Source organism: Xiphophorus maculatus, chromosome 12 (assembly GCF_002775205.1).
Source record: "Xiphophorus maculatus strain JP 163 A chromosome 12, X_maculatus-5.0-male, whole genome shotgun sequence".
Lineage (NCBI taxonomy): Eukaryota > Metazoa > Chordata > Actinopteri > Cyprinodontiformes > Poeciliidae > Xiphophorus > Xiphophorus maculatus.
The window spans coordinates 10,683,046-10,703,887 of NC_036454.1; the positions used below are offsets into that span (position 1 = coordinate 10,683,046).

The window sequence follows — 20,842 nt, forward strand, 5'->3', positions numbered from 1 at the left end:
CATCTGCACAAGGTAAGTTTAAATGTTTTGGTAAAACTCTTCTTTGTGGATCATGATACTGATGGAGCTTTGGTGGTTTTTTTGACTAGACCAACTTCTTCTGTGGCTGATAAATTAACTAAGACTTAGTAATAAAAACACTACAAATCAAGAAGATTGTGGTGTTTGACATTTTTTATTTCACTCATTCGATAAAATTACTTTGAGGTTCTACATGTTAACGACACTTCCTATACTTCCACAGTACAGTTGTGAAATGTGACAAAGGCTGAAACATGACAGGATGAGTTGACACGGAAATCCAAATATCAATCAATCCCATTTGTTTTTTTTTAACCAAATAAGATCTGAAAAACAGACATCTAGGCAGCTGAGGATTTACAGTTTGCTACTGAGGTCAGGAGGAAGAATCAAAGTCAGTTTCTCAGGCTGAGAAGGAGGTTTTATCTTTCTCTCCGGTTTTTATTGCATCTGTTTTGCACAAACTTTCACAAAAGTCTTAAAATCATGCAACAAAACCACAACACTCCAAACAAGCAGCCTGTGTTAATCCTACCATAATCCAGTTGAACGTAACTAAACCAACCAGACAGTTAAATTGAAAAGATGCCTCAGAACGTGCGTCTTATCTGAAACACAAATGCTCAAGTTAAAAGTGCACTTTTATTTGTTAATCGTATTGTTTTGCTGCATACTGATAAAATACACTCTTAGGTTTGTGTTGAAAGTCATAGATATACTAAAATGTAAAAATAAATTAGGACTGGGTGACAGTTACAGTACTGTCGGTCTTGGAGGTTATCAGGGTTAAGGCCAAAGAGCGTGTATCTGTGCATGTGTGTGTGTGTTGGACTCAGAGGGGTGATGTGTTCACGTGTTGCTGAGTGTCGTCACATTTGGGGCTGTTTTGTTTCTTTCCTTTCCCATCTCCGTTCTCTGGTTTACGCTTCCACCTCGAACGCCATGCCGACTTTGTGTCCGCCGGAGCTGACGCTCTTCCCATTGATCATCGCAGAGAGGGTGATATTCACTCCTGCATGGGGAGAGCATCGGGAGTGAGTTTCAGGTAACTTTGGTGATTGCTCTTTGAGTTGTTTCTGCTGAAAGTAGCATTCAAAATGTCAGAGGGCAAACCTGGCCTGAGGGTATGTGTGTATCCAAGCCCAACGACGCCGGCATTGGTGACTTTTGCCTGTGAGGAGAGGGGGGGGGAAAGTAATAATTCAAGGCATTAGAATTATTCTTCAATTAACATTTTGCACATTTATATACTTCCATTTGGGTCTCTAATACTTTAAAAACAGTCCATGCGCTTAAAAGGAAAAAAAAAAAACACGCAGCTGCTTTTTCGCAATAAGTTAAGAGTTTTTTGTGTTTGGAAAATGAGCTGCTTCAGAAATCCTCTTCCAATAGACAGGCACCGCACAGTTACCTAGCAACCCTGCAAAGCTCAATACGTCTCCTAGCAACCCAGGCAGAGTTGCAGCAGCAGTTTATTTGGATTTAAAGTGACAAGACGCCCAAAAGCAGCTCATTCTGAAATAGCTTAAAAATCTGCCCATAACAGTCGATAGGCGTCGTCTATTTTCTCTACAGCGCCCCCTAGAATATTTTAAATGATCGGCCCCAAACCATGCTTCAACACAGAATTATGAAACTTGGTACACGTGTGTATCTTGTCAGGACCTACAAAAATCTACCATGTCTTACTTTTACTCTATGATTCATATGGGTTTAATCTTGTGCCAACTGACATAAAATGACATGATGATGAACTCTGTCAATGCTGCCTGCTTGTTGAACCGTGTGACTGTGGCTAAATGGCGAATTGCAATCCCTCGCCTTAAGCATACGGTCGTCGCTAAATCACACATGGATCATCCGATTTGGACCAAACTGGATATGTATGACCTTTGTTCACCTCTAAAGAGCCTAATAGCATTGAATTGTAATTTGACTCCACTGCGCCCCCTAGCTTATTCCATCACCTATATCTCCTCAACACCACAGAATATCTGCACCAGATTTTTGGTGCATCATCAGGGAGCACTGTTGATCGCATCAGTGTGTATAGCCTGGCTGACAGGTGCGGGAACTGCGTGAGAGCGCCTGCGGTGGCTGGTGGGCGGCGTCGCTGGAGCTCCCGCGGTCACCAGGAGGCCGGAGCGGCGCTGAGTGGCGAGGGCCGCCCGACGCCGCTTGCGGCTTTAATATTTTCATTGTCTTCATTGAGCGGAGAAGCAGAACTGAAATCAGCCTCCTTGTTTGTGTGCATAAACACATTAAAAGCTTCTCAACACTCAAAAAGGACATTTTCACTAATTTTAGAGGATCCACTCCTGTGATTTTGTACAAAATGTAATTCATAACATGAATTTCTAACTCCAGTAAATAAATGTGCTGTATGTGTTATTTCTTACAGACAGGGAGGAGTCCTTGTCCAGCTGGTATTTGGTTCCAATCCCAAACCGTGTGTTGTTGCTTCCTGCTGTCCAGGCCAGGTTCACTGCTGCCTCCAAGTTCTTGTTCGCCTTGTGGTAAATGGAGGCCCCAAACTCTGTACTGTCATTCCTGAAACAAAAAGACCCAAGCACAACGTAAGAACAAACACACCAAAAAATAAAAATGTGTCTTTATTACAGAAACAACTTTTTCCTTTATCAGAAACATTTAAATAGAAGGGAGACTTCTATGGATTTCAAATAGGTTTCCTTAGATCATATTTCAGTAATACAATTTACTGAAACTCATATTTTGTTTTAATTTTAAATATAACAAATTTTGAATCATCAGAATATAGTCCTTAATTCATTTTATTTATATTTTAGGACTTCTAAAACCATTTTTTTCAAAAGCACTAAAAGAAACAACCAAAACCCATGTGAATTATTACCTGAAAGCAGGAGCGATTTAGGTACGAAAAGCAATTTTGGTCATTAATCACAGGCTTGCCAGCTTCACCTAATGTCTACCAGATGCTATTAGAAACTCAAATGTATATTTAATAGAAGTCAGCAGACATTTAATAGACACCCCTAGCATTTTGAAAGTGTAGCACATTAATTAAACACTTGGCGGTATTTTCTGACTAAAGTTAGTAACTCTTACCACTGATTTTTCTTTTAATACCTGCGTTTTCCTTTAATTTCAATTTCATTACAAGAAGAGCTATAAACATCCAGTATTTTTTTCCTAAAAAAAACAAAAATAAAACTAGAGCACATCTATTTACTAAACTTGGTTAAACAGAAAAAAGGTTTTTTGAATAGTTTTAATTTTTCTTGCTGAGAATAGATCAAAAGATGTTCTAGACCTAAAAATTAGAAAACAATTACACAAAAAGTTACTCAACTCTATGCCTTTGTTTTAAAAAAAGCCACTTTGTTTTATTAAATATTGCATGTTTAATTTATTTGTGAACAGATAAAACATGTTTTAAGCTGGAAAAACAATTTGCCTACTGAGTACGTTTGACTTTGGGGTTCACATTTGGACACCACTATACTAACTGTACATCACACCTGGTCAAACAGGATTAAATTAATTTTACACATTTTAAATGCCGGGCGCCATCTATTAAGCATCTGCTACCTTGAATTTAAAGTGTAGTGGTGCTAAAGCAACACCAGATGAACAACTTTTAGTTAATATTTAACCTGCTCTAACTGTGTTTAGAATACAGCTTCACAGTTTTAGCTCTGCAAGATGATCGCAAATTCATATTGGGCATCTATTATATCATGTATCATTTATTGTGAAAAATTTCTTATCATGATAAGAATTTTGATTCAAAATCAAAATTTGATTTAGATTTTGAAATTGATCAGGATCATTGTCCTGATCAATTTCAATTGACAAACTGACAGTATTTATCTCATATTTTTTATTTTTACTATTTTCTCCACTATCTTTTCATCCATACAGTGTCAGTAAATTTTTAATGCAGTCACTGTGTGCAGTTTGTTTATCTAAGTCTAACTTCTTTAAGTAAGAAGCCTATTTCAAGAACAGCATTTGTGTTTGTGATGCTATAAATTCTGTGCCATGCAATCACAACCAGACAGTCACCTAAAAGAAACTAATAAATAATTTTTTGAATCAGAATTACAACAGTACTACAAAATATCGCAGTGAAATTCTAAGTCTACATCGCCCACCCTTACTCACAAATGGGCGTGCGCCTGGAAGTCAGAGCCCTGGTATCCAAAGGTAACGCTGTATTTAGTCGTTTTAGACTTGGCGGTCTCATAGACCATCTGGTAGCCGCCGACCCAGCCGCTGAAGGCCAGCACAGCGGCCGTGTGGACGGTGGGACCGGCTCTGTCAAGGTCCAGGTCGCAACCCAGGTTCATGTGGTTCCGCTTGTATCCGCTCTTCACTTTGCCACTCTTCTTGCTAAACAGACAGCAGGTCAGCATAAGTGTAAAGTTTAATTTAACTTTGTAGTTTTAGCATGAATAGGATTGTTGTTACCCGGTGCTGGAAACAAACATTGTATCCAATCCGAGCTTTAGCCCTGTAGCCAGCTAAAGACACAAGAGACAACCAGTGAACTCATTCTTTCAATTTCTGAGTGCAGCGCTTTTCACAAAACAACTCTGAGTTCAACCTGGTCCTCCATGGTGATGTCCATGGACAGAGTGTTGTCTGAGATCCATTTCTGGTTGAAACTGAGACCCAGATTGTTCACTTTGCACTTTGACTCCAGGTGGGCTCCTGACTTCCCTGTGTCTGTGTTGCTGAAGCCCGAGTAGATAAACTCCTGCAGGGACAAAGAGGGAAGAAGTAGTGGAAAATGAAATGAGAAAGGAAAAAAAATCACAGATTAGTAGATTGACACAGAGGCGTGAGAAAGTGAACAAGAAGAAAATAAGCAGCGGTGGGAAACCATGGGCCATGTCAAGAGTACATGGCCCATTATGTAAAAAGGAAAACTGGAAGCTGGAGAATCACTGGTGAGGAAAAGCGAAGGCAGGACTGAGGGAGAGGCTGGTGGAGTGGATTTAAGGAGGAACACTGTCTGCTACTGCTGCGGCTGTGTCTGCGTTTCCATTGACCATTTAATGGTGCAAATTAGAATTATGAAAATAATTCACTTAATGGAAACATTCTTCAATAAAACGTTTTTGAGCTAGTTGTATCAAAATTAATATATCTCGCGAAACTGCAATGGAAACACGTTTTTCGCATCCCATGGATGTCACTGCTGGAGGAAAAGACAAAGAGGACAACAGGAAGTGCAAGGAGGAAGATGGCACAGCATGTTTTTTAATGGGTTATCGCATGAACAAATTTACTTACGTCTGATTTTGGTTGCATTTCTTATTTAACGGAAACACTGCAACTGCGGAAATTTGCTTTTTCCACATTAGCAGAATATCAACAAAATTTTGCATACATTTGTAACGGAAACCCAGCTACTCAAGACCAGTAATTGCTGGAAAGAAAAACAGCTGTGCACATCACTGGCTAATCTCCGCTACACCTGCTGATACTCATCATGTCTGAGGAAACACACACAGACCTTCTCTGTCGTACCATCTAACAGAGTCCAAAGAAGAAGAAGAAAAAAGGAGATGGAGAAAGTTAAGGAGAGCAACAGTTTGAAGAAATATTTGCAGCTCCGCAGATAACGTACATAAAGTATGTTTCTTTATGTGCCCATGAAGCTTAAAGTTGTTTTTACATTTAATAAGCACAAACTTTGATGTGTTTTAATGGGCTTTCATGTAAAAAATGAATAGCACAAACTCGGAAAATAAAAGAAAAGCAGCATATGGTTCATAATTCTTTTATACATAATAATCTGAATGATATTAAAGACATTGCTTTCTTTTTTTATCCTTTTTACAATAATACCCCTTTAAAAAGTCAACTTGCAGTCTTCAGACGTCGCCTATTAATACCTAGACACTAGGAGTGAATCCAGCTGTTCTGTGAAGGCCTGACAGGCATTAGTGATTAAAAAACACTCAGGAAGACAGAAGACAGGGCAGGGATACAGGCGAGGAAAAGTTGATCAAACAGGGAAGGTTATAAAAACAATACATGCAGCTCGACCTGTCACAGTAACAAATAGTGCTGGACGATAAATTGTCCCAGAAATTATACTATAGTTGTTTTGAGGCCATTTTCATCTAATATAATGATAACTGTGCAGGTACACCCACTCAAAGATCAATACATTTTCATTTCTGATGAATATTTAACACTGTATCTGGAAGACATTTTAAATATCAAAGATAACTAAACAAATAAAACAAAAAATAAAATGGATTATGAAGTTTCTGTAAACAAAACTGCCTTTCACGACATATTAATCATCAGGCTCAGACAGGAAAACAGGAAAAACTACCAGTTTTTAGACTTTTATCAAATAAATAAAAGTTCAAACTAACCACTCTGTATTGTGTCAAATGTTCGTGGCATTTTTCAAAATGGCAGCTTTTCAATAACATTACAGGAAGCATTTCTTTAAAAATTAAGCAAACTATACAAACAAGCCAACAAATAGAAATTTTTGCTGATATTTTAATTTCTTGTGCAAGTTATTGATATATTGCTTATTGTGACAGGCTACTGTGTGGCAAAAACTAACTACTCTGTACTGCATCCATCAGATTTCTATTTACTTTTCCTCCACTTCTTAATTTTGTACTCATCTGTGTTGGTCTATCACAGAAAATCTCAATAAAGCACAATAAAGTAATGTGGCATATGTGAATGTTCTTGCAGAGCACTGCATGGTTTGGAAAGAAGAGATTTAAAAGAAAACACACAATGTCTAAAATCAAACTTATATCTTATATCAGCAATTTAGAGATAAAAGGAAGAACATCCAGCCTATTATATTTGAAGTAGATGAGATCCAAGACAGAGAGCTCTTAAGTTCAATGCTTAACTCTAATGACTGAAAGATAAATACAAAACCACTTACAATCCCATTCTGAGACTTGGTCTTGATATCCAGCTTCATAACTCCATAGCCTGACAAAGAAAAGCAGGAAATAAAGGAAAGGCTGGAGAAATATCATTTTGTGGCTGCAGCGTTGCTCTAAAAGTTGCAGAATAAATTAATATGTGCACCATGGAGCAAATGAGTCCTGAATGATCACAGAGCTGAAAACTAGAGGTCAAATCTGGGTGTAGTGATGGACTCAGACCTGAACCTTCAGAGTCACAAAGACAGTTACAAAGTCGGCCTTCTGTCGCCTGAAGAACATTTCCAGGATTACAGGACTAATGTCTCAGCGAGATCTAGAGAAACTCATCCATGCGTTTATCTTTAGTCGCATTGATTTCTGCAACAGTGTGTTCACAGGTCTGCCTAACAAATCAATCCTCCAGCTGCAGCTGATCCAGATCACTGCTGCTGGCGTTCTGACTAAAACCAGGAAGTTAGAGCACATAAACCCAGTTCTAAAATCCCTACACTGGCTCCCTGTAGCTCAGAGAATAGATTTTAAAATATGGTTGTTAGTTTATAAATCACTGAACAGCTTAGCACCATAATTCATTAAAGATCTGCTGTTGTTGTATCAACCTTCCAGACTCTTAGGCCTTCTAGTTCTGGTCTGCTCTGCATCCCCAGAACCAGAACCAAACAAGGAGAAGCAGCATTCAGCGTCTATGCACCACAAATCTGGAACAAACTTCCAAAAAACTACAAAACAGTCGAAACACTGAGTGCCTTTAAATCTCAACTAAAAACCGAGCTGGTTAGAGTTGCTTTTTAAACATAATCAATGAAACATTAATCAACAATATGATGTGTAACGACGGCACTTAACAAAATGTAATGCTTCAATTACTGAATGTCTGTTCAATGACTTTGTATTTTTATGATGTAAAGCACATTGAAACGCTGTGTTGCTGAAATGTGCTACACAAATAAACTTAATTAACAGATTGATTAGATAGACAGAATCCACATTAATCTAGTACCGTGACTCACCGTAGCCTTTGTTGAAGATATCTTTGGCAGCTTTTCCCAAGTCTGAGTACGCCGGGGGGACAACCATTGTTCCTGAGGAAACACATCCAGTCTACATTTAAATTCTAACTAACAGAAAAAAACACGCAGATACACACTTAGCTGCATTTTCCTGAGAGATGCATAATGGCAGATTAGAAATATTTCTAAACCAAAATGCTCCACATGTTTAGTTTCCATTTGAAGTTACGTTTTGGGCTTGATGACTCATTTTTCTATTTCCAGACCATTGTTCAACAAAGCCCACTTTTTCCTCTCCAGTTTATCTGTAGAATGGTCTTGATCCACTCACCACTTTACTGTTATCTCAAAAAGTAGATATTTTTGAAGCATTTTACTGAAAAATGTTGCATTTTTCTGCAGTTCTTAGCAGCAAGTTTTGAAAAGCTATTAATTGAATGTAGCTTTTTTTAAAAAAAAAAAAAAAAACATTTTGAAGCATAAGGAAAAACATCAGTAGAAGTAACAACAAGCCCAGAAAACATTGCATAAAATGTTCAAAAATAGATGTGACAAAAAAATAGGAATCATTGAGCATCTTCTTTCCAAAACCACTTTAAGAAAGTACTGAAATAAATCAGATCTTTGAAGCAAATTCAAAAGGAAATTAGATATATTCTACATATTGTTATAGTATAGTTTAGTTTGCAAACACTCATCGTTAGCATGAGGTATTGATTTTGACTTTTATAATATTTCTTTTCATGGTGAAACAAACTACTCAACAGACTAAATAAAATGTACAACTAAGAATTGGATGAACAGATTTTACATTTGTGTGGATGTTTATTTTTCAAATGCATACTTATTTAAGCATGCATTCAAATAAGTATTTTAATTTAAAAAAAGAGAACTATATGGTCTAAAACTGGAAACAGCTGAATGTTTTAACAGGACAACGACACATTTGGAGCAGATTAATCAGACTGAAGTCAAGCATCTCATCTTAGCAAAGGCCTCACCTCATGTGTGGACTATACTTAAATAATTAGTCCAATCACATCAAACTGAGACTGAAATAAAACAAAATAGTTTTAACTGAACATTAAGCACTGGGAATATCATTTGTATCCATACATTAAACAACAGAAAGAAGAGCCAACATTCAGCACGCGCCATCCAGCCAGCAGACGGGTTTCTTTCTGTGTGACTGACATCTCCAGCCCATCAATGTGAAACTATTGATTCTTTGGCAGCAATCCCATCACAATCCAGCCGCCATTATTAAGCTAATGAAACAGTTGCTGAGACATGCAGAACCACAGACAACTTGTTGCCACTCACAAAATGCATGACAAACAAAATCCTTCATTATGCAACACATCAGAGCAGGAGGAGATGTAATATGTATGATGTGCAAAGACATACGACCAAGCGAGCGCAGCAGAGCTAACTTAAGTAGTAAAAGCTGGATTCTGCTGCATTTTCCTGCAGCATGTAGCTGCAGTCAGCAGCTATATGCTGCTGCAGCCCTGCACAGCGCTGCACTGCTTTGAGCCGTCATCAGGGTCCCCTGAGTTAGCATGCATGCATGCAGGCATGACCTTGAGAGGTAAGAAGACATTTCTGACAAGGTGACTCTAACCGAGCATTTGCAAAAGTTTTTTTGCCTTCACTCGCAGTAAAGCTTGGTTAATGTTAGACTTGATTGTTTTCTTTCTTTTGCCCCCTGCCCTGACCCTTAAACCCATCATCTTCTTGCAGAAGAGTTGGACTTTGCCCATCAGGCACTGTATCCCAGACAGAACCGGTGTAGTCCAATCAAATGCCTGAAACAGACCAACTGAAACTGGAAAATCTTTAATAGGGGCTCCAAGGTCAGCGCCGTCACCCCAAAGTGATCGAGGGACCCTGATGATTATTTTTCCTCTGTCTCCCTCCATGCACACCCTCCACTCACCGTGACCCTCAGGGGCGTGGTGCTCACATGCCACACAGACATCTTTGTTTTCTGCCTGCACACCCGTTTCTGTCTTCTCCTCCTGCAGCACCACAATCCCCACTTTCTCTTCCATGTCTCCTCAAGACGAGGGAAACACCAAGAGGAACAGGAGAAAGGCGAGAAGTTCTGCAAAGTTCTGACATCTTCAGCTCACAGGACTGTGACTGGATATATGCATATTTTATGGCAACTGTGGTAATATTACGCACAGGTCAGCAGAATAGTATGTGGGCTTTCTGCACAGTTCTTTATAAACTATATTCCACATCTGGAGCATTTAAGCACATTGATCATCTGGTAAAAAACCTTGAAATTAGCAGCTTTTTTACAAAGCAACAAAAAGGATTCCATGCTATTCGATAGTTAATATAACCCACAAGAACCAAATAAATACAAGAACATCTCCACAATTATACCTTTTTTAACATTTCAGTCAACAGGACTGGATATTTCATCAAAGGCAAATCAGCAGTGAGATTTTAAGCTAGTGAGTAAAGTATGTTTATTAGAGATGCACAGATCAGCGCTTCTGTGATCAATTTCTGATCTGTTGACATTTGAAGCTTCAGAACAAATCAGAGAATTTTGGGGCATAAAAACACAAATAAATGAAATGCAATAAATAAATTTAACATACCGTCTGATGTTTGTGGTATGCAATGCCCTTTAGTCAAACTAATTTCTAATAAAAATCTAATAAATAGAAATATTTTTCACTCTTTGTAAATGTTCATATTATAAACTAAAGTGTCAGATTTACTGTTTTCTGTTTAACTATTCAATAATTCAGGCCTTAAAAAGTATTTCATCAATGTTGGACTACAACTATTTAGATTAGGAGCAGAGGTGACCCAAAAAGAAGTATAAAAACATAGAAAATGTGAATTGTGACCACTTTTCCTGTTCTTTCAAACATAACTTATTTTCCCCGTAAACAACTTTTTTCTTCCATCTTAATAACTGACAATATTTAATAAAAACTAATTAAATTAATAAGGAAATAAAAGTGGTCAGAAAAAGAAATGAATTTCATTGGCCTCTACCAAAGTAAATACCTTAATTTAAACTGATGCAAAAAGCTTTCTGTCATGTTTTCGCTCCAGTCCCATCAATGAGGTTTCAGGGTCGCTAAGCTTTAAATTATTCTCTTTCAGTCGGTGTCAGAAAGCTTTGTGGCTTCTGTGTTGCTCCTAATTTCTCCCTCAGCTTCCTCAGTATCTGCAAGTATGCAGCTGACCTGCATACTTGCTGACAGCATGCAACCTGTTGTCAGTCATTGTCATTTCAGCATCAGACAGACACTCCTCCTCCTCTCACACTGTCCATCTCTGCCCCCTTTCCCCTCACGGCCTTCATTTGTCTGTCTGGCCGCTAAGTTTGGCTCCAGTAAACATGACACTGCAACACATGACCTGGCAGTCAACATGTGTCCTCATCTAACATCAACCTATTGAAATAAAACCATATAAAATAAATGTATTTATCCCTATTATACCTCCACTCTGTGGATGCAGGCAAACGTGGGCCTGTCACTCCCAGTGTCACTTTAATTAGGCAACAACTAGACAACCCAGAATGAACTGAAAGGTCAAAAGGACACATAAGGGGCCACAAACACAAAATGGTGGTTGTTGACAATCAAACATAATTTGTTGGAAGCAGTCTCTTTATTTTGATACATGTTGCTTTGAAACCTAAGAAAATGCATCTATAAAGCCATTTGTTGCATTGTTCTTGGGTAAAATGCAACTATTAGTCTGATTTTAAGGAAATAAGTGACCTATTCAACATCTGCTGAGGGAGAGAGACAGGGGGAAAACAATCTAAAATGTGTAAAAAGAGCAGTTACTCAACACCAGCCTAATCTCTAGATAACCAAGGTAGTGTGTGGTTGTGGCATATACTGAAGGAATGTGTGTTTGTGTGTGAGACAGAGAGATAAGGCCCAGAACAGCAAAGATGACCATCAAACACATTATAGGTTGAACCTAAGCTGCTCCATGTTATGTGGTATATTGGATGTGTTTGGCTTGACTATTATTTTTCTGTGTGCAGTGAAAACATCCATTCTGCATGTTCACCTGTGGTATTTGGCCTCAATAATAGTTACAGCATCACCTTTTGTCACCTTTTATTTATTAAAGAGACAGAAATCAGTCACCTAAATTTGCCTCAATCAGCTCCGATCAGTGATCGGCAGGTTAAATGTTAAAAGAAATCCTAGAGTAGTGTTGCTAATTATAAAATTCACCAAAACTATGAAATTGTACCACACTGAACAAAAATATGATACAAGTTAGGAACCAGAGGTGCACCGATTTCATTTAATGGCTGTTTGAGATCTAGCCACCCGTTTCCAATATTTTTCTTGCAGACTTTAAACAGCTAAAAAGGATAAAAAAAATGTGCTACAGGTTTTTTGATAGTCTAATTCAATTTAAAAAAAGTACTGGATTAATTTTTTTGTCCATTTATGGACATGTCTCCTTTCTCTGATTTTTGATAAATTCAACATTACTGCATCAAAATACATGCTTTGCTCAAAAGTACTTAAAAATACTGGAGTTGCAAGCTTTGATTTAATAATTACTATTAACATTGAACATTTGCCTCTCTGCCCTACCCCATATCTTAATTTGATAACATCATGCTAAATCTCTCTGGTTTTAGAAAACCTTCGGCCACATCTGGCTCTTTCCTATAACCTGGAGGATTGTTTTTATGTTTATGTAATAGTCCTTGGACTTAAAGTAATCTGGATCTGTGAAAAATTAGGAAAAGGAGTTAAGATTTGAAAGAAAACAAAACCAACTAACAAAACAAAAGTCGGTATCGGCCAGAAAAGGCCTAATTGTTGCATCTCTAATAGTTAATTTTATCTGAAACGGACAGAGAACTGAAACCTGACTTCAGAACTTTGGATAGCGACATAAAAACCAATAGCATAAATTTACATAAAAACTATTAAAAATATATACATCATCATTTTTTTAAAGCAATTTGCATCATAAAGACATAATGAAATCATTTAGCACGGCTTTAAATTAAGCATCAGAGAGATAAAAGTCTTTGTTTTGCTAGTTTTTGTGCTTCTTCACGAATTCCATATGACTAAATTTCCTTAATATTTATGGCATCCTGTCGTTTTGACCCTCAGGGGAACATGTTCATCACATGGGATGTCTCCTAAGGGTAACTCTTGTATGCAGTGTGCACTGAAACAGACATTTTATAAATACCCCCCCCCCCCCCCCATACTTTAAAAATAAGTAGTCAACACTTCTACATAAACTTTTCACCAGTTATTGTTTTTGAGCGCATCTAGATGCGAATTAATGCAACTAATAAAATGTGTAAACTTATAAAAACACTTTTTGTCAAGTGGGTTTGAAGCACTTTGCCGCTTGCAGGGATTTTTATGTATTTATTACAACTGATTACAACAAACACAGGCCTAAACTAGTATCAAAACCTGGCAACGCGTCTGCGGTGCCCCCCACTCCCCCTCTGTGACTCGTTTCTCACTCACAATCAAGGCAAACTTTGTCAACAACTACAAATTACGCTGACAAACAGGCACCGCGACAAGTTTAAGAAGCTACAGCTTCAGTAAAGTTATTGTATCTTACCTTAAATTTACAACGGAGTGTGTAGACTTTCGCACCGTTGCTCAGTGTAGCTGAGTGAAGGAGAGAGCACCAACAGACACTCCGTGAGCATGCGCAGTCAAGCCTCCCGTTGAGGGCGGGGCAGTTATGTAAATGTCACTGGTTAGCGGCTGTACTGTTATAAGTGGGAATAAACATTGGACCTCTCTAATACAGCGGCCATTTGTAAGGGTCGCTGATTCATTTCTTGCATAATATTCTAACTGACGTGGCATAATTTGTACTGTACTATGAAATTTGATCAGAACATAATATGTATTTTTTCCCACAAATAATATTTTAGTACTGCTTGATTAATTGATATCTACAATACAAACTCCTGAAAAATGTTTGCGGTATAGGTCATGGGCTGTAATTGTTCTGTAGAGGCATAAAGCTGAAAGCAGACATTTACATGCACTGTAAAACAGACATATAAACTCTTTTTTTTTCAATGTTTGACATTAAATCAGACTAAACTTTAGTGTTTGTTCAGTTTTGATTACCATACACCCATCCATTGGTAAAACGCAACATCCACCTATCAATCGATCAGTTAGAATAATCATTTATTTCCAGAGTTGGGTAATAACTAGTCACATTTACTCAATTACTTTTTTTGAGTAACTTTTGGAAACTTTTAGGGGGGTTTTTTCTATACTGTACTTTATACTTTTATTTTAATAATTTTATTATGAAGTATCAATACTCTCACTTGAGTAAAATTTCTGGATTCTCACTGTGAGTCATTTCACTGAATAAAGAACAAACATGTTTTAACCAAAAAATCACCAGATACAGACACACACCTGCAGTTTTTGTTAAGGTTTCATACGTTTTTTATTGAAAGAAACTGATCTGCCTGATTTTGTTATTTTTTGTTACTTATATGAATTATTGTCATTTTGCATTTTGGTCCTTGAAATTCCCAAATTTCCACTTAACTTTATATTTTGGTCCATCTGATTATGTAATTTTGAAATATTAAATTAATGATCATTTGATCAGTTACTCAGTACTTGAGTGGACTTTGTACCAAATACTTTTTTACTCTTACTTGAGTAATTTCTTCGACAGCTACTTTTTACTTTTACTTGAGTAAAAATATGTTGAAGTATAAGTACTTTTACTTGAACACAATTTATGGTACTGTGCCCACCTCTGGTTATTTCTACTTGCTGAATGCAATAATCCTGAGAAAGTATTAGTTTTGATCATTTTTAATTATTTTCATTAATGTAAGAAGATTATATGCACTAAGATTATTGTGGTTTTAAACACTTTCACAAAGCCCCAAATTAGAGCTAACTGTCGGTTTATTTTAAGGCAAAAGCTAAAGAATACAGCTTCCTTGTGTGGGATCTTGGAAAAAACAAAACAAATTTTGTCAAGATATTGGAAAGAGAATTATGGACAGAAACAAATCTGGTCATTCTTTGAGTATAATTTTCAAATGCACAAAATATGCAACCAGCATGGGAATGTTCTATGGAGGTACTACTGGTGCAAACATATTTGTGCCTGGTAATTGTGAAGTTGAATTGTGAAGTTTTGTAATTGTAGATTTTTTTTTTCAATCTTTCACAAATACAAAACAACAGTTAGACCCCTTCAAATTCTTAAGTGCAAGTACACAAATTATATTCTTGGAGTCACGCTTTAAAAACAATGCTACACTTACAGTTCTGCTCCAAATGATCCCAAACAAAAGGTGCAAAACAAATCTGCATATTTATTTATCTAAATAAATAGTATATTTTTTAGCATTCACAGACACAAAACTACTGTTGCACTTTCATTAATTCTTTATGACAGGTCACAGACTCCATTCTACAAGTATAACAAAATATAAAAGTCCTGCTCTAATATTTTTGCTCTTTGACGTCATATTCATTTACATTATTGCAATTATATCTTTAGCTCTCATCAGGGTTTATTTTAACATGTAATAAGGTTTCCACTAAGCCGCTGAGTGGTTCCAGAGAAACATGCTCTCATTTTGCAAACCTTCCTTGCAGCGCCTGAAAGACAGTACTCAGGATTAAAGAACTCCTCTCCTCAACGAGATTACAGCAGAAGTACGTATTGTTCCGCTCCACGGGTAGATAATCATTAAGCGAACGTGTAACAAGGCTAGTTTTACACTTTTGAATTGATCTACAGTGAGTTTTCATGCTTTGTTTACCAAGGTGTCGGCTAATATCTGTATTCCCTGCGGTCATCGCCCTTCAGTTTAGACCTGTTTGCGCGTGCTCCGTTGCCATGGTGAAGGATTCGCCAACAAGTGTTGATATCTAGGCGTCATCGGCGCGCGTGAACAAAACCCTTCACCGATAAACAAGGACTCGATTTTAAAAGGTGAGCTTTTATTTAATTTAGTTTGACCGCTCGCAGGTTTTGTGGGACGTCAAAATGCGTTTCTGCTCCTCTTAATCCGTACGGAGTTTAGTCGAAAACATTGTGTGGTGATTAGCCTTCTTCAAAAACACCATGGCAAACAATAGCTGTGGTTGGCGTTTAATAGCCGTTGAAAGCAGCATTTATATAGCAACATTCATACGCACATGTTTTTATTATTTTTATTTTGTTTTATTTACGTTTTTACCTTTTAGTATATGCAGGGAAACATGCAGTTTAGTCGTCTATTTTTATTCTCAGATTGTGAGATTTGGTCTATATCTCAAATTTTACCAATAGTTGAAGCAAATAAACACGCAGATGTTTCATTTAGATTGTGCAGTTTGTAGTAAAGTTATTTTAAATCATACTGATAGAAGTAATGTCGGTAGTCGTACTTTTGTGTTTTCAATTTTGATTGTTTCTTATCTGAAACTGTTTATATCCGATATATCTGCTCAGCAGTTTCTGCACTTTCAAATGTGTGAGGGACCTTCCACAATATCTGGGCCAATCCCCCCAGATCCCTCCCTGCTCCCTCAGTACTACAAACGACCTGCTTCGGGTAAGATGCCATCTAATATTTGTGTTCAATAGGTCTTGTGTTAAACAAAGACATGATTTTAAAATTGCCGTGGTAAGAATGAAGGATTCCTCATAACAACACTTAACAAAGATATTCAACCCCCTTGAATATTTTTTGTTGTTGTACATTTTGTCATCTTCAATATACTTTGTTGGGGTTAGGTGATTAATCAACATAAAGTTGTCTTTAACTGTGAATTGGGAGAGAGATGATGCATGTTTTGTTTTTTAACACTAAACATTTGACAACGGGCTGCCTTGGATTTTATTTAGAGGTATACGAGTAAAGAGGGCAGAATACAAATTGCACCCTACATCTTTCAGATTTTTCTGCATGAAAAAATGTAGAAAACTGTGTATCATTTTCCCTCCACTTTACAAAAAATACTTCATTCTCTGTGTTAGTCTGAAAAACTGATTAATGTTTGTGGTTTAAATTGACAAAATGTAAGCAAAAAAGCTTCTAGCAGGATTAATAGTTTACAAGATACAGTAAGATGGAATGTTTAAAAAACATTAAAAGGGGACTTGGTGTCTATGGAATAGAAAACCTTTAGTAACAAATACATAACGGCAATAAACTAGTTTTTTTTTCTCTCTTCCAGCTCGTGGTTGTTTAGAAGGACACCAGAAAGGGAGCTTGGCCCTTCAACTGGGTCCTCTTGCTCCAGATCCTGTGTTGTACCCAGAAAGCTACAGCGCTCGCTTACCATCCCGCCGGCCCCGCGTTGGCCCTAATGCCACTTATATTCTGGAACGTGGACAAAAAGGAGTTGTGGGAGACTTACTAAGACTAGAGGGGTTATCCATAACCCCTGTTCCCAAACAGAGTAAGTTTCAGCAACTAATGTAGTTTTTAAACTTATCCATTTTTGGTGTTTTAAAGATGAAAAACTGTGGATTTAAACATAATTTTTTTGTCTATTGAACTGTAATTAGGATAAATGTTGTTGCTTCTTCTTGTAGAGCAGAAAGTACATGACTTTAGTAAGGATAATGTACGTCGACTCCGAGAGATCCAGAGACGCTGCAAAGAGCAGGAAGCTGAGAGAATTCATGCCGGCCCTGTCCCAGTCAAAGCTCTGTGGACCTCCTCAAAATATCAGAACGTCCCATCCAGGCTGATGGCTCAGTTAGAGGCGAGGACGAGATCTACTTCTAACAGAAATTTGAACATTTCATATTTTCCTCATGTTTTAACCTGCGTGTTTATTTCACTCAGGTTTCTAGCCTGCCTGTTAAACCTCAGTGTCAAACGTTTCTAAAGGCCCACTCTAAAGGCGGCTCCTCCACTCCACCAAGACCTTCGCCTGTGGCTTTCCAGCGCCCAGCCTCCTCCAGCTCCACACAAGACCTGGACTTAATGGTGGGTTCTAACAAAATTATGCTTTTTGTAAATTATAATACAATCATAGAGTTGATCATTTGTTTAAATGTCATGCTTCCAGTGTACTTGTTTTATGCCAGGCATTAAAATGTTTTCAAAGATTCTGTGAAAATAATTTAAGAAGGGAAATTAGTTGTAATGGAAGCATAGATTTATGTCTTCTTTTTAAATTATGCTTTCAGGTGCAAGGTCATACCATAGACTTTGTGAAATATAATGCGCGGGCTGCAAGAAAAACTACCCTTCGTCGATCCCAGTCACTGACAAACCTCAGGGATAAGCCTGTCCCCAGCGCAGTCAAGGGCCAAGTGCCTCAATAGTGAGTATTTTAACACCACATTCTACTTTATTTATAACTTACTCTCAAATAACTTCTAATAAGTGTGTATGTTGTAATTATTTTTGCAATATTTCACCTCATAAACATTAAAATATTTTAAATAAAATGTTTTTAGAGATCTTTTACATGAGTTGCTTTTTCCTTACGGCACTAGTCATTTCAGCCTTTCTTTGAAGAGCTGTTAATTTCAGATCCAACCGAAAACTTGAACAAATTTTAGGGTTGCTCAGAATTATTTAATGGCTTGGCCGGTGGTCTTAATTTCTCATATTTCAGAAGGATTAACTGGCCTAAATGTTGACAAGAACCAGAATGAATGCAAATGAGGTATACTGCAAAGTTTTCAGAACATAATAGGAAATTGTAATCAATTATAAAAATAAAATATACTGTAAATGAAATTTGGGGAATGTTTCTATGATTTGTTCTTTTCCACTGTCACCTCATGCTTTGTCAATTGAGCATCCTTGGATGGAAAATTTCTTACCAACTGGCAGTAAAAGTTGGGTTTTCTGCTCTGTGTTAAAACTGATTGATGGATTAATTATTTCTGGGTATAAATTTCAACTGTTTATCTTGTAATGAGCCCTGAGATTATCTTTGTTGTGAATTAAGATTATAGAAATAAGCTAAAGAATAAATGGAAATATGGAGAGATTAAGAGATGAAATTGGTGAATATAGGGGATTTGAATTGCTGAAGGGGCAAACTGACCCCAAACCATTCCTTATTGTCTCACTACCACTTAATGCAGTCTTGAGGAAAGAAAGAAGCAGTGGCAAAAAGAGGAGGAGGAGAGGAAGAGGAATGCGCCTGATCCTAGGGTCCCAGCTGGTCACATGACATTGCCTGACAGCGATAGACAGCAGACACTGAAGTCCCTGAAAGACAGTAGGTCTCCTTTGGATGAGTAAATCTTCTGGTAGACTGATGTTCACATGGAGAAGTTGTTGTTTTTGTTGTTTCTTTTTCCCTCAGCCCACTGCTCATTGGTGTCGGAGCTGCTCTCCCTCCCGCTAAGGTCTGATGGTCTGAGCGTTCGCACACGTCGGGCTCAGCTTGACTGTAGACTCTCTGAGATTGAAGAGGCCATAAAGATTTTCTCCAGGGATAGAGTTTATGTTAAAGTTGATTCCTAACACACCAGAAGGACTTTAAAAGAAGACAAGATTGCCCTGCAAATCTGCTATTTTGTTTTTACAATTTATTTAATGGAAAGAAGCTGACTTTTATGGAAAAGATGATTACTTTATTGTTGTGGAGGGATTTTGTTAAAAAATATATTTTATATAATAATTTTATCATGTTAAATTACTACATTTGCTTAATGTCAGTAACTAACATAACATTAAAATATTTCTAGTTTTAAATGACATGCTTTGGCTTGTGTATGATTTAGGAGCTACAGTGTCTCACAAAATTGTACACATCTCTGTGAAAATGCTAGGTTTTCAAAAATATGAAGCCTAACAATAAATAATTTAAAAACTTTTCTCCAATATTAAGTGATACTTATCCTGCAGAATTCAATGGATGTTAGAAAGAATATTAATGATTTTGCAGCAACCTGAGTGCATATGCGAACTAACACTTTCTTGAACCATCTTTAATTTAATTTTAGAATTCACTATTTTTTAGTTTTGTTTTTATCTCGAATTATACAGAGATTATGTTACACTGTATGTGCAAAAAGTTTTAAACTTATTTATTACTGGTTTTATGCTTTAATTTTAAAACCTGGCATTTTAACATGATTGTGAATATTTGTGAAAGCTACCTCTAAATGTTCTATAAAGTTGAAATAAAAAAACCCTGTTATATCCTGTGATTAGACTTATTTTGTTGCTAATTGCAATCATGTCATGTCATTCCATGTTTTATAAATTTTATTTTCTCATCAGAAAACCAGTAGTGAAAACAAAAAATGCGGTTAAAATGTTTTCCAAAAATACTTATCATGCAGTCACCTCGAAAGTACAGGTTCCTGTTTATATAAAATTCTAGAATTGCGTTGCTCGTGGTGTCAGCATGTTGGAGTAGCTTTGTGTTAGTTCTGATTTGTTTTATATAGACTTTTGTTCATAATTTTTGAGATTGGGGCATAATCTGGACAATTATTTTCTCTGGTTTTGAATGCTCTGTAGGTGGAAGGACTTGTACTCATCATTTTTTACTTCCATACAATTGTTATGACGTGTAATTGAGACAAGGTATTGTTTTAACAACTGGGAGCAGCTGATTAGCATCTCAAAAGTTCAAATAATACCTGAACTATGACCCACAATTCCCAGTTTAAAAAGGAGGCTTTTTTATGTAGAGCAGGACCAAAGAGCAGAGAAAGAAGGAGGCTGTTTAAACAGGCTCTTTCATTGACTAAAGGGATAGTATTCTTTCCCCGTTCTAACCATGGCAAGACAGAGATTTAAGGAGGAGGGGCTAAAGCAAAGTAGGTGGATTAGCAGTGCTTGCTCACTAGTGAATGTGTCATATTACTGTTGATTATCCTCTCTGCTGCTGGATATTGAACTGTTAGCATGTTATAAAACTCATT

At 37.1% G+C, this 20,842-nt stretch overlaps 2 protein-coding genes across 4 annotated transcripts; one reads left to right on the plus strand and one right to left on the minus strand.

Annotated features, from left to right (window-relative positions):
* Positions 1-156: 156 nt before the first annotated feature.
* vdac3 (voltage dependent anion channel 3) lies at positions 157-13,665 on the minus strand. 2 transcript variants are annotated; one of them, XM_023344226.1, is made up of 10 exons: positions 13,565-13,662; positions 9,894-10,010; positions 7,955-8,026; positions 6,938-6,987; positions 4,610-4,762; positions 4,474-4,526; positions 4,168-4,395; positions 2,421-2,571; positions 1,135-1,192; positions 157-1,033 (listed from the first exon to the last, which is right to left on the minus strand). In XM_023344226.1, the coding sequence occupies exons 2-10, from the start codon at positions 10,006-10,008 to the stop codon at positions 942-944; spliced, it is 972 nt and encodes a 323-aa protein (XP_023199994.1). In that variant the 5' UTR covers positions 10,009-10,010; positions 13,565-13,662; the 3' UTR covers positions 157-941. The 2 variants fall into 2 exon arrangements, with proteins under 2 accessions (XP_023199994.1, XP_023199995.1); XM_023344227.1 differs by lacking the exon at positions 9,894-10,010 and having other exon boundaries at positions 13,565-13,665.
* Positions 13,666-15,593: 1,928 nt separating this feature from the next.
* On the plus strand, positions 15,594-20,097 carry enkd1 (enkurin domain containing 1). Of its 2 annotated transcripts, XM_023343364.1 has the most exons (9): positions 15,594-15,660; positions 15,772-15,940; positions 16,445-16,544; positions 17,170-17,394; positions 17,531-17,703; positions 17,787-17,930; positions 18,134-18,270; positions 19,046-19,182; positions 19,270-20,097. In XM_023343364.1, the coding sequence occupies exons 3-9, from the start codon at positions 16,460-16,462 to the stop codon at positions 19,428-19,430; spliced, it is 1,062 nt and encodes a 353-aa protein (XP_023199132.1). In that variant the 5' UTR covers positions 15,594-15,660; positions 15,772-15,940; positions 16,445-16,459; the 3' UTR covers positions 19,431-20,097. The 2 variants fall into 2 exon arrangements, with proteins under 2 accessions (XP_023199132.1, XP_005795066.1); XM_005795009.3 differs by lacking the exon at positions 15,594-15,660 and having other exon boundaries at positions 15,672-15,940; positions 16,442-16,544.
* Positions 20,098-20,842: the final 745 nt, after the last annotated feature.

Bases quoted from the DNA above. Each gene is read 5' to 3' on its own strand.
- enkd1 (XM_023343364.1), top strand. From the start codon at position 16,460: ATGTGTGAGGGACCTTCCACAATATCTGGGCCAATCCCCCCAGATCCC. The intron at 17,704-17,786 runs GCGAGGACGAGA...TATTTCACTCAG, and splicing joins GGCTGATGGCTCAGTTAGAG to GTTTCTAGCCTGCCTGTTAA. The intron at 18,271-19,045 runs GTGAGTATTTTA...CACTTAATGCAG, and splicing joins AAGGGCCAAGTGCCTCAATA to TCTTGAGGAAAGAAAGAAGC.
- vdac3 (XM_023344226.1), bottom strand. From the start codon at position 10,008: ATGGAAGAGAAAGTGGGGATTGTGGTGCTGCAGGAGGAGAAGACAGAA. The intron at 2,572-4,167 runs GTGAGTAAGGGT...TTTTTGTTTCAG, and splicing joins TTCCAGGCGCACGCCCATTT to GAATGACAGTACAGAGTTTG. The intron at 1,193-2,420 runs GTAAGAAATAAC...CTCTCCTCACAG, and splicing joins ACAAGGACTCCTCCCTGTCT to GCAAAAGTCACCAATGCCGG.